The 12,304-nt window shown below is 38.0% G+C and overlaps 1 protein-coding gene across 2 annotated transcripts in view; it reads left to right on the top strand.

The window, feature by feature from the left end:
* The first annotated feature begins 2,482 nt into the window (after positions 1-2,482).
* LOC136440851 (dynein axonemal heavy chain 3-like) overlaps positions 2,483-12,304 on the top strand; it is a 69,583-nt gene continuing 59,761 nt past the window's right edge. For both annotated transcript variants that reach the window (XM_066436995.1, XM_066436996.1), the window contains exons 1-8: positions 2,483-2,835; positions 5,010-5,111; positions 8,172-8,269; positions 8,829-8,944; positions 9,363-9,432; positions 9,825-10,014; positions 11,010-11,199; positions 11,651-11,846. In XM_066436995.1, the coding sequence (XP_066293092.1) occupies positions 2,821-2,835; positions 5,010-5,111; positions 8,172-8,269; positions 8,829-8,944; positions 9,363-9,432; positions 9,825-10,014; positions 11,010-11,199; positions 11,651-11,846 (977 nt within the window). In that variant the 5' untranslated portion in view covers positions 2,483-2,820. The remainder of the gene's footprint in view (positions 2,836-5,009; positions 5,112-8,171; positions 8,270-8,828; positions 8,945-9,362; positions 9,433-9,824; positions 10,015-11,009; positions 11,200-11,650; positions 11,847-12,304) is intronic.

Here is a 12,304-nt window from a genome sequence, read left to right as displayed (position 1 = left end):
CGATAAGTTCAGTGACGCCTATCAGTGTCCAGGTCACAGCCCACCCAAAGTTAACTCCTCGAACCCCGTGGTTATACCAGTAGTCGTGTTCTGTGTAGGTCTCATACTTGTGGCAATTCCTGTGGTCTACATTTGTCGAAAGAAAAGGCCGTGTAGGGGGCTCGCTAAGCACGTTCAGGCGATGCCAACACAAGGTCCCGCCGGTTTCACAGCGCTTGTAAACCCCCCTGGAGACGCGAGGCCTCTGGTATCGATGGTGGAGGACGATTAAAGTTGATATTAGGGCCTGGTCACAATCGTCGTACGACCGTCGTACGATCTCAAACTGATGGAGGCAGTCGTGCAGGTGTCGTACAAAATTCGGCTGTTGTTGCCAAACAGGTTGATGTCAACGCTTGCTTGAAATTCGTACGACGATCAAAATCGTACGACAACCTACGACACGAATGTGACCAAGCCGTCTATTACGTTCAATTTATGGCGTCAGATATATTGACCGTTGGTCGCCAACTAAATTAAATTAAACTTTCTCCAGTTCCTAAAAGTCGTTTGAAACGACTAGATCAAACTCAGAATACAAAGAAGCTAACAGTGTGGCAAAATAAGATTCTCTATTACTTTTATAGTTGTCGTACCAAAACATGGCCAAATTGTATATGAATAAGAGGAATGTAACTGACTTAGTTACAATCATATGTCTACTTAGCTTCTGCGTTCTATGAAAATGCAAGTTGTATATTTTTTTCCATTGAAGATCTGAAAAAGTCTGATTTGTATATGGTATAATGGGAGGGATTGTAAAACAATTAAATTGAACTAGAATGTGGATTTGTTAGATGTATTATCGTAAAAGAGGCACAACTGAAGAATTTGGAATCAGCAATAAGATAATCAATTAATTGTGGTGAACAAATATTGTTATACATGTATGTCATAACGTATATATGTTAAATATGTATTTTATACATTAGAAAATGAAATGCTGCATTAGAATTAGCAAGAGTTGATTTAGCATCAAAGAACACAGTACCGCTCTTTATGATTGAGAAAATATGGTCTGTAATTTGAATCTATCATCAATAATGTTTGTAGACATGTGTTTCATGTCATATTCTACATAAACCCTAAAATTGTAAAGCAAAAATGTAAAGCGAAAAGTTCAGCCCCAAATTGAAAATGTCTCGTATTTAGAAATATAGAGAAATGACAAATGTTACACTATCACTTAGGAATTCAAGAGACAACCATACATAATTGTACTTTGCACACAGGACATGTACAGTAAATACAATGAATAAAGGTTCCGATCAGCTAGCTATAGAAATCTGTTGCTGTCGTCTTTATCTTTAGCTATGTTTGCATTTCATTTTCTAGATCTACATCCCTGATTAGTCAACCAATCAAATAATTGATCAACCATTCTTCGTGGGAATCAATTGCAAATGTATTGCAAGTTTTCACCAGCATATTAGGCTAATTGCAAGTGCATGTAACATGAAAGGAAATTAAAGACAGGCAATGGTGAGCAGTATATCATGTGACTACTCTAGTCTAAATACTGACACTAAATTCTAACTTATTGGGTTCGACTTCCTTTTCCGAGACAGTGGAAGACGAACGATCCCACTTTTTCTGTAATGTGTAGGTTTTGTGATGTTAAGGGGGGAGTAGTTTTATTTTTGTCTGTAAACTTGGAGAAATTAGGATGGAATTTGGTAGCCTCTTTAAAGAGCTACTTTCTTTCGTGATCGTAGAAGGGGCAATTTGAAATAAAATGTGTTTCGTCTTCCACCGTGTTTGACATGCAGTATTTACAAGTTCTTTCGCACACATCGATTGATACATTGCGGTTATCGGACATCTCTCGGAGAATATCTCATACCACGTGACATATCTTAGTGAACTTTTTAATGTCATAACCCTAGCCTTAGCCTTGTATCATGCGCTGTAACAGCAAGTTGATGCTTAACAAGTCCGAACTTGCCATCCGGGTGTCCCAATAATGGCAAATATTGAAGTCATTCACCTCGGGCAGACCAACTTTTTATGGACCATACCACCCTACTAACATATCAGCAAGGTGTGGTCTGTAATACTGCAGTGCATGAAAAAGCTGCTAGGGGGCCAAAAAATCGCCTGTTTTTTTCGCCTGCGTACTCAATAAATCAATGTCAACTGATACGAAAATTCGAGAAAATTCATCAACACGATATTGAGGTTGAAGGTGCGAACACATAGTCCAAAAAGGATATCCCTCTAGCTATAAGAACAACCGAGCTTCAATTTCTTCAACCTCTCCAATTTTACTATTTTTAGTAAATGTATAGGGGAAAAGGTATTTTCCCGTCAAAAATGATGTGCAAAATTGGGCATTTTCACGTGGAAGAATTGTTGTGCGCACCACAGGTTGTACATAAGCGCCGCGTGGCGATTCTTTTCATTATTGCACACCAAGCGGTCTCTATGACGACCAAGTCCCCGGATGTGTAATCCTGTCTGAAGGGCTACTGGCGCTCACACTCGGTTTCTGCAACAATTTCTGCTACAAAAACCACGGATTTGTAGCCCAGAAACACCTTAGAAGCACAGATACAACTGTATATAGCCATACAGGGTCTTACAAGATCCCCAGCTGTCGACAGAAATCCAGAGATTTGTTCGAAAAGTCGCCGGTTGAGGAGTTTTTGCAGACACACATCCAAGACCAAGACGCAGCGAAGGAACTTTTTTCTTTGCTACAGAAATCTTTGGACCAAAAATATGGTTTGTGACATTCTTCGAGATTTGCTGATCTAGTAAGAAAGACACCAAGACTCAAGTATGGAACGTCTTCGGGTAAGTCCTGATGTATTTAGGATAAGAAGTTTAGTAGTATGACGTCTTACTATCTAATCATACCCATGTGTTATATAATGCTGCAGTTCGAGCATATTTTGCCCTCAAATTTATCACGATTCTCTCACCAAAACACGACAAAAAGTTACCTAAACTCAAGTTTATTAAATAAATCATAAACGACATGATAAGAGGGTAACTATTATGAAATATGTTATTTTTTTTGTTGTTGTTTTTGGTGGGATTTGTGCAACGATCAACGAGTGCCATCTTCTGGGGGGACTGTCATGGCGGGGTAGATATTGTTTACAAACAACAAGAAAACAACAACAACTTAATAATTTTGAAATTGGTTTAAACTTCTCTCAAATTTACATGTGTCACGTTGGCCACGCTTGAAAAGAAAAGACTGATTGTTATTTGAATTTGTTTATTGTGATAACATTAAAAACATTTCAGCAATAGTTTGAAGCTTGATTCTCACTTTTGAAATAGTCAGTCGACACTTGATGTTATAGTTTCCGACCACTTTTGGCAGCTAAAAATGTTATAAAATTGTTTTGGTTTATTACAATTTAGATTGCCATCAATAGATATTTTCACACATTTGTGATAACGTTATTAGACAATGAAAAATCTGAAAAAGTTGTCTGTTTTTGTGAGCTGATCTTTAATGGTGCATGGTGCACTTGCTGCAAATGTTCCCAGGTTGCTGGGAAAAATATTGTTTTGTAATGTCTAAGTTTTGCAACCTGAAAATAAAGTTTCAAGATAACTATAGTTATTGCTTTTCACATGTATATAGACAATCACTGCCCTAACTAAAAGGCTAACTTGTATCTTCATCTTTGATTATCGTAATTTCTGGAACTTTGAAAAACAGCTGTTATCCAGAAACCTCCCAGTTTATGGTGAATGCTGTTCTAGAATAACAAAAAGTCACTAATGATATGTTGCCAAGCAAACATTATGCAGGACTGGAATTAGAACAAGTTGTGTTGTAACCTATATATTGTTGTAAATCTTGAAAATGTTCACAACCACAGTGGTTTTATTGTTGTGGTTGACTTCTCCATCAATTCTAACATTGACACACAAATAAATGCATGTCCAATTTCTAATCGTGCTACATACTGCGGAATTCTTTCAACCGCAAAACGAAAAACAGTGCAAAAACAGTGCAAAAACCTCCTTATCCCTCTTACCTGAAAATGAGAACACAGCATAAGTAAGTGAATTTACAGAATACGCCTAGAAAAAGTTATGCGAGGACATCAATGCAGACATAATGATAATTTTCAAAAGCCTGCATTTTGGTTAGTTTCAAGTTATTGAAAAAAAGCAAATTGTCCGACATTTGTCACATTTGAAATGATAGATTCCAGTTGTCAACCCCTCTCTGTGACAGCCTCCCCCTAAGTCTGTACATTGACAAGTGCATCAAAAACACAGACCCCCTCTACCTCCTGGACAGACACATGTGTCAAATTAACCACTGATGTTATGATTTGAGGTAACATATGGTTGTGTGGTTACACGCATATTCTCACAAATTATGAATATTTCTTGAAGTGACTGATATGATAGCAAAATGTGTATGAAAGGCTCGCGTGTGAATTATGATGCAGATTTGAGAATGAAATATTACTGTGTCAAATCAAAACAATAATGTACCCCTTCCTTTGGGATTATGAATTGTACAAGGGTTATGATCATTGTTATCAGTGTTTGATATGGTAACAATAATCATGAAGTTATGATATACAAAATGTAAGTATGGTATACTAGTAATCAACGATGTATGATATCACTTAATGTGTTATACATATCATATATCACCAGGATGTGAAGTATCTAGACACTTGTTTTGTATTTCTTTCATAACTTTTGCCAAGAATGTTAAATTCAAACTTGCTTCTTGGGCCAAAGTACAGTTAACCAAAGTACAGTTAAGTGCCTGTCACTGGTTTGTGGCTATTTTGATGGAAAATATCTAACAACTGTATACAAAGGTAAAAAATGTTGCAAACAACCTCAAATTTCTGATTTTGTGATTCATATCAAAATGATATAGAAATTAGAAAATGATCTAGATGTGCTAATTTGTCAAGATCAGAAGTAAAGAATATTGTACAAAACTTAAAACGTAAAATTAATTTTGATTTTTTTTCCAGATGAACGAATCTCCCGTCCACAACAGCAGCATAACGCGAGGGTTGCCCGGGTTACCACCGCTCCCCACCCCCGCATCCAATGAACCGTCAGAGCTCTACCAGGTATGTTCTAAACTGCAGGTTTAAACGAAATATCGGCAACAATCTAACCACAGCCAAACCGGTAATCTTCCTTGTTTTGTGGTGGTGTAAATCTTGAAATATTGGTGGGGGTTTTACTTTCACTGTGCCTCTCCACTGCCAAATCATGACTCCCCAAATACTGTTCTAGTGTATTCTTTCACCACCAAAACTGAAAACTTCAAGCTCCATTCTTAAGCTAGTCTTGCTTCCAAATTAAATCCCAGCAAAAATAAATGAATTTACAGTATACTATGACGATTTAAGACATAAAAGTCATCAGTAATTCCACTCCACAGCTGAATCCTCCAATCAGATGTAGGGTGGAAGATCATAACATTTTCTCACAGCCCACTCTGGCTGCATTGCAAAACCTGGTGACTGTCAGAAACTATGTTCTTCTACCCAACATCTGCTTGGAGATTACTACAGTAAATCTTACAATTTTGGCAGTAGTGTTATTTTTGAGGGTTTCTACTGACATCTACGCCGTGAATTCACGACACAGTGAACATACATTTTTACAATACCGTACTATAATTGTTTCAGTAGCAAACTTAAAATGCCAAAAGCTCCCTTTCCCTCTTACCTCGCAATAAAACTACAGTGAAAGAAAATGAACTTATGGTATATGTTCGGGGTTCTTTTTGTTGGTCAAAATATATCTTTAACCATCTTCATGCTGTACATGTACAAACGTAAAGGTTTTGGCACCAAATTGTATTGAAATGCAAGGGCTAAGCAGCAGGGAGAAGGTTAAAAATTATCATGTTGTCAGTCAGTCCTAAGCTCCTATGTTTGACATGTTCAGATTTATATAATAATAAATATATTTGCATATTTTATCACCACTTTTCAAATTTAGATATATGTAGTACAGTCATGTACTGATTGCTTTCAGCCATGCGTGCAGCTGGAAACTGTCTATAACAATTTTGTTGATCAATTGTCCGTATTCCCACCACTTTAAAAAACCTGCCCCGAAAATCCAATGATAACAATTGTTGGATTTTGGTGGCAGGTTAAGAACTTTGCTGGTGGCTTAGAGCATTGTTGAGCTAAACGCCAAGTCATCATTGCACAATCGCACCAAAAAACATAATCAGGCCTTCCAATGGTAAACCTGATATTACATAGACCTTGCAAAAGTTTTTGTAGGGATCGAACTGTAACAATAGGGGAGGGTGTAAGTCATACCAAACAAAACATAATCTATAAAGCTAGGGAAGCATAAAAATTGTATTCTCTCTTTGTGTAGTTCGTTTTTGGAAATAAAATGGATGAAAAGAAGTGCAAGTTCCCATTTTTTTGTGAAAACTTTCCCCCGTCCTAATTTTGTGGTTGACCCCCTTTGTGTTCCATTCACACGTTATTTTAGGCCCGGGGTTATTTGGTTACCCAGACCATGGCTACCTGAGAGACTAGCCCCTTTTGTTTGGCCTTTCGTGTACCTTTGTGTTTGTTTGTTATGTAAACAAACTGTGTGCGGGGCACACGGCCGCTCCCGTACTTCAGAACGACTTCTGCGTGAAGATTTTTTCATCGCCAAGAGACGTAGCATATACACACCTGTCGTCAGCACACAAGTTCCGTATTCAAAGTTGGACAACGATGAAATGTTGCGTTGTTGCATTAGCTCTAAGATTACTGTAGCAAAATGTTAAGTCCAATGTGGCCTAGTTTTTTCTTTTGTATCCTTAGTGAGATAGATTACCAGTGCACCATTAAAGGGGTGGAGTTGTGATTCCAGTGCAGTAAATGGTGCTTTGTATACACTGCCAAGTGAGGACTTTTCCTTCCAAAAAGAGTAAAGAAAATAAAAATGCAGGAACAAGCTAGCAGCTAGATGTTCTACTAATGTCACTGAAAAGTAATACTTAGACTGTGTCACATAGAATGATAATGAATTAATTGTCATTGAATGATAATGAATTAATTGTCATTGAATGATAATGAATTAATTGTCATTAAAGAAATAAGGCTTTTTTTGTGCCAATTCTTAATTTCTGTCAAATTTGACCTTTGAACTTTAAATCCTCTTTACTCTTGCTTATCACATTTAATTTTCTAAACCTCTGAACTTCAAATCCTCTAAAGCCTTTACTGTATGTGAGCTGTCAGTTCATATTATAAAATTAGTAATACAATGCAATGTACATTCGTCGTCAATTGTAAGTCTGTGGCAGACTGGGAAAATAAGGAGTAAATAAAAGCACATTTTGCAAATCCTTGAGTTGGCCATAGACTGGTACTAGTAGCCAGAGACAGCTGCCACAATTATATTTATTCAATGACATTTGAACTACAGCTAATACAAATGTAGGTACCCATCTGGGTAATGAGGCTGTTGTACAGTTGTTCTTTTTAATATGGGACCCCGGGCCATTTTATCTCTTCCAAAAGCGGAATGCAGCTCCAACCAAATGCCCTTCCCCGTATTTGAACTGTGGGCTTGTGTGAGACCGCTACCAATTGAGCTAAAGAAATATCCTGAGTTATGTTTGGGAAAACTTTCAGCAAGTTGTAGTTTAGCATGATACTATAAAGTATTTTATCAATCAGTCTAAAATAAAACAAGAGCTACGTATTTACCACCCGAAAATCATGTCCATATACATGTAATTGTCCAGAACACGGGATATCAGAATCGAAAGTTCCGCTGCAGTATCTAGGAAAGCTACTAGTACTTGGGAGGCCCAGAGTCTAAATCATTTCCAGTTCTTTTTGTCACATCCTGCCAACACGCAATATATGAAACAAATCTTAGATGATCCAACCATTCTTGAGTTACAAAATTGGTAGCAAACATACATGTACACACCCACATACAAACATTGCCTGAAATATAACCTTCGTTTTTCATGGTTGTAATAAACTGAGTGGCAACATGCACAAACTACATTGTAGCATGCCTCAAAACTAACACTTAAGACCCTAACTGGTTTGTCAATTTTCAAGCAGAACAAGGTGCCTAAACAATAGCCACATGTACATGTAAGTTCTGATCAGTAACTCAGTTGAACTTCGTTAAATTTTCTGTAGGTTGTGCTTCGCCACAGCGAGCACCCACCGATCATGCAGGGGCACTCGTGGACACTGGCTGCACCCTTCAAGGAGCAGAAATACTGCCGCACCCCCAGGTAACACACCTCAACACAACTTAAAGATGTCTTTCCTTTTTTCTTGAGTGATAATAATAAAACAAGTGTCATAAGGTTCTAGGTAGACTTGAATCCAACATGATATTGTGTTTTCACAAGTTGTTCTGACTTTGCTTGATATCTAATGTGCATGACAATATAGTGAAAATTTTGAGTAAAAAATGTAAGAGGTCATGTTCGACAGTTCATCATATTTTTGACTAAAAAGCAGTTTAAAAATTTAAAGCTCCTTTATTAAGATTTGACATGATTAAGATGCACAGGTTTAAATAAGTTGTGGTTATTTTATGATTTACATAATTGTATTTATGATATTACATGCCGTGACAGGCCGTTCGGCGTAATATAACCAGCTGCTGCCGCACACATGCCTGCGAAGCTTGTGTGTTACGCCGAATGGCGGTTATACCGGCTATATAGATACAGATACATGTACATGTATTTGTAACGTATGTATACATGTATCCACAGCTGCATATGCCCAGAAATTGTTTCTAAACGCTTGTTGATCAGTAATGTTGTTCTTGTTTGTTTACAGTGAGTCCATCGCCAACAACTACACACCAACAGCGTGTGATTTGAGGATCAAGAACATCAAGACCATTCCACCAATCGCAAGACCAGGGACGAAGCGGTCGCCCCGGAGTCCCTCACGTATCCTTGTCATAGATTTCTATGATGAATCTAAGAATTTTTTTTTCATAACCCAGGTGCAAAAGGGAAAACACGATGGTTAACATAAAACAGAAATTTGTTCTTTCTTACTTTTCTGATAAGTTTTCTTGATATTTCTTCAAGAGATTTTGTTATGATATTATTTAAATTTTTATTTTTAAAAGAGAGACTGTCACAGTACTAATGTCTAGTTTATTCATTCATTTATGAAAATTGCAACAAGACAATACAATTGGTCAGCCCAGGCATACTGCTTGCATTATCGTCATCATGCATTACAAAAGAATGATCATGATATATTTCTACTGTCTCTACACCAAAACTTCAAATATGTAAATGTCTATAGTATGTTCTGGTCAAATTGCAGAAATCCATATTTCTTTAACTCACCCATCAGCTACAAAATCTCCTCCCAGTCCAAGAAAAGTACCCAGACATCGGGGGCTCAACGGGAAGAAACAAAATGGGTGAGTAACGTTGACATACATTACGTACATTCAAGTTGGAGTGTGCACATAGTTCAGTCTCCAGTATTCTCTATTAACATTATCAAAATGGTTAAAAAAAAATTTAAATCTAGCTTGGTGCAAACGATTTTTCTCCAAAGTTGCATTCCACTACAATCATCCCTGAAAGTTTGCTTTTTCCAGACTGATATTCCGATCTTGCTTTTTCGAAATGTATGTTAATTGGCATAATGATTGATGGTCTGTCCTTGTGATAATTGATATAATAGCTGTTAAAACAGTATTGACCGATACACTCCGCTAGGATCATTTAAAATACCAATATTATAGCTATTATTTTACAGTGAAAATGTACCCTACATTGAAAATGTATTTTTTCATTTTTTTTTCAGGATGAATGGCACGACCAACGGAGCGGCAAAGCACGCTCACGTCTCCAACGGTTCTACCAACGGTGTGAGCGACGTTTCTTCGCTGCCTGGTAGCCGTCCGCTCAGCCCCGTGCAGCAGCTCAACGTGATGAAGTCAGGCGAAGACGAGGAAAACAGTAGAATGGGAGAACCTTCCGAGAGAGATCTGGAGGTCAGAGTTCATCATAATCATATCTAAATCATAATCATATCAAAATCATTACCTCCAGTTACATGTACAGAGGTTTGATTTCAGTGTGTCTGTTTGTTTGTTTGTTTGCTTGAATGTGTGTCTGTTGTTATCTGAATGCAGTACTAGTAGAGTGGATGGTTTCTACATGCTAGCTATAGGCATGTTGAGGACACTTGCCAGGAAGTTAGGTCAAAGGCCCAAAAAAGGTCCCAGAAAAGGTTATCTTATTTCCTGTCTTCAATCTCCTGCTATATACATGTCTGGTACCTTATGAGAGCCAGTGGGAAGAATGCATTATTTTAAATCAGAAAGAAATTCACAGTAAGAAGCAAAAACAAGGAATTCACAAAACCTACAAATATTTCACAGAGGTATGAGGTCCTTGATTGATAATGCAAATGAAAACTTTTCATTACAGTTTCACGGAACGAAAAACTAGACTTAGTCAAGTAGCATCAATGTTGGGAAAGTCATAAGAAACTCCAAAGAAGGGACTTTACTGGAACTGATTTAAGTGTAACTGATGAAATGCCAGACTTTTATTCAGCATAATTGTATATTTTGTGCAAAATAGTTTTCATGTAATAAAAGTTATGCTATATCCATGTAACTCATGTTACTTTTGACTTCCCTATGTCCAGGAGGAATGCTGGGTGAGTTGGGCAAACCTTGTTGGGAGTATGAGTAGTACTGTGTGCTCTTTCTAAATCAAGTTTGTGGTGCAGCACAGGTCTTCCCTTCATGTATCACACTTTATTTATGAAAAGCATGCAAAATTTGGTGCAAACAAAAAGACATGAATAGTAGCTTTGTAATGCCCCCCTCCCCCTGTGTTGTGTGCCCCCCCCTCCCCATTCGTTACGGCATGAAATTGTTTGCAACCCCCCCCATCAAAGTATTTTTTGGCAGCACCACAGAGGTAGAGCCAAAAGTGCCTTTTCTAATAGTCTGTTTTTTTTTCGCCAACACCGCAGAGATATTACTACTACATCACCAAGGGTGTGCGTGGCGAAATGTTGGCTCCAGCCCCAGAAGACCAGATGCCCAACATCAAGAGCAGAATTCCCGAAGCCCTCCGCAACAACCCGGACTTGAACAAAACCGTAGCCGCTCTCACGGAAGAGGCCGAGGGGGACTACAACTTCACTCTGAGGAAGTGCATTGGTGAGAAGGGGGTTTGGTTTTACCCATAACATGTTGAGCTACTTTTAATTTTATAGACAACAACATATCAAGGCAGTTAAACACTTACAGTTAATCTCATGATGTCTTTATTAACTTTTTATGTATCATACAATTTAAAGCCTTTCAAAAGACATTTATTTTTAGATTAGTATTCAGTCCATATGTGTGTGCATTGTAGGCATGCAATGCCTAAATTTGAGTAAGTCCAATTTTTGTGTTGGCGATTGCAGTTCAACTTTGATTTAGAATGCAGTGCAGTACGATTAATTTCTTCTACTCTTACAATGTTGCGAGTCATTTGGTAAAAAAAGCCTGTTTTAGATACTTAGTTGAGAATCAACCAATAGAAATCAGTGTTGCAAGTTGCATTTTCTAGCATCCTTTGATAGTCACCCTAATTTTGTATGTTACACTTTTCCACCAATCACAGTGGACTACGTCCTGAAGGACGAGAAGGAGAAGAACCGGTTGCACATCTCCTGGATCCCGCGCTCGTTCCCGCACCGCGTGATCCGTGCCCCTGTCCCTTGGCACCACGCCTACAGGGAGACCAAAGAAATAAACGAGCAGCACCTCTTCACCACCAATCCCATCATGCTGCACCTGCAGAATCTCTGGTTTGATAAGTAAGTCTGACCTCAGGTGACCCCTCTCAATCATCCAATCAGATACCAGACATTTAATTGCATCAAACCCATACCCCAAGTTTTTATTTTTCCATCTCTTCAAAACCCATGTTTCAGTCAATACAAAAATTTTGTTTCTCTAAGATAACTTTTACCACAGTGACTTCTTTTTCTTTGGATTTTGCTTTTTCCTTCAGTTTCTTCTTCTCTTTATTTTCCAACATTCTTTTTGGTTTTCCCTTTATTTCCTAAAGGCCTGAATTTTCTTAACAAGTCCATTCCTGTTTCTTTGTTATTTTCCTGTCTGCTTGAATTCTGTTTGCCCTAACCTACCCCTCCAGCCTTTCCAATTTTTCACACCACAAAAATCTTTTTCCTGTGACCCCTCCCCCCACCTCATGTGTGTCATCAACATCAGGTGTCAGATTGGACCAATCAGGTTCAAGACACCCGACTGT

The sequence above is a fragment of the Branchiostoma lanceolatum genome, chromosome 8 (assembly GCF_035083965.1).
Source record: "Branchiostoma lanceolatum isolate klBraLanc5 chromosome 8, klBraLanc5.hap2, whole genome shotgun sequence".
NCBI lineage: Eukaryota > Metazoa > Chordata > Leptocardii > Amphioxiformes > Branchiostomatidae > Branchiostoma > Branchiostoma lanceolatum.
The sequence above is the reverse complement of the archived record's forward strand: the minus strand, read 5'-3'. Positions and strand labels throughout refer to the sequence as shown.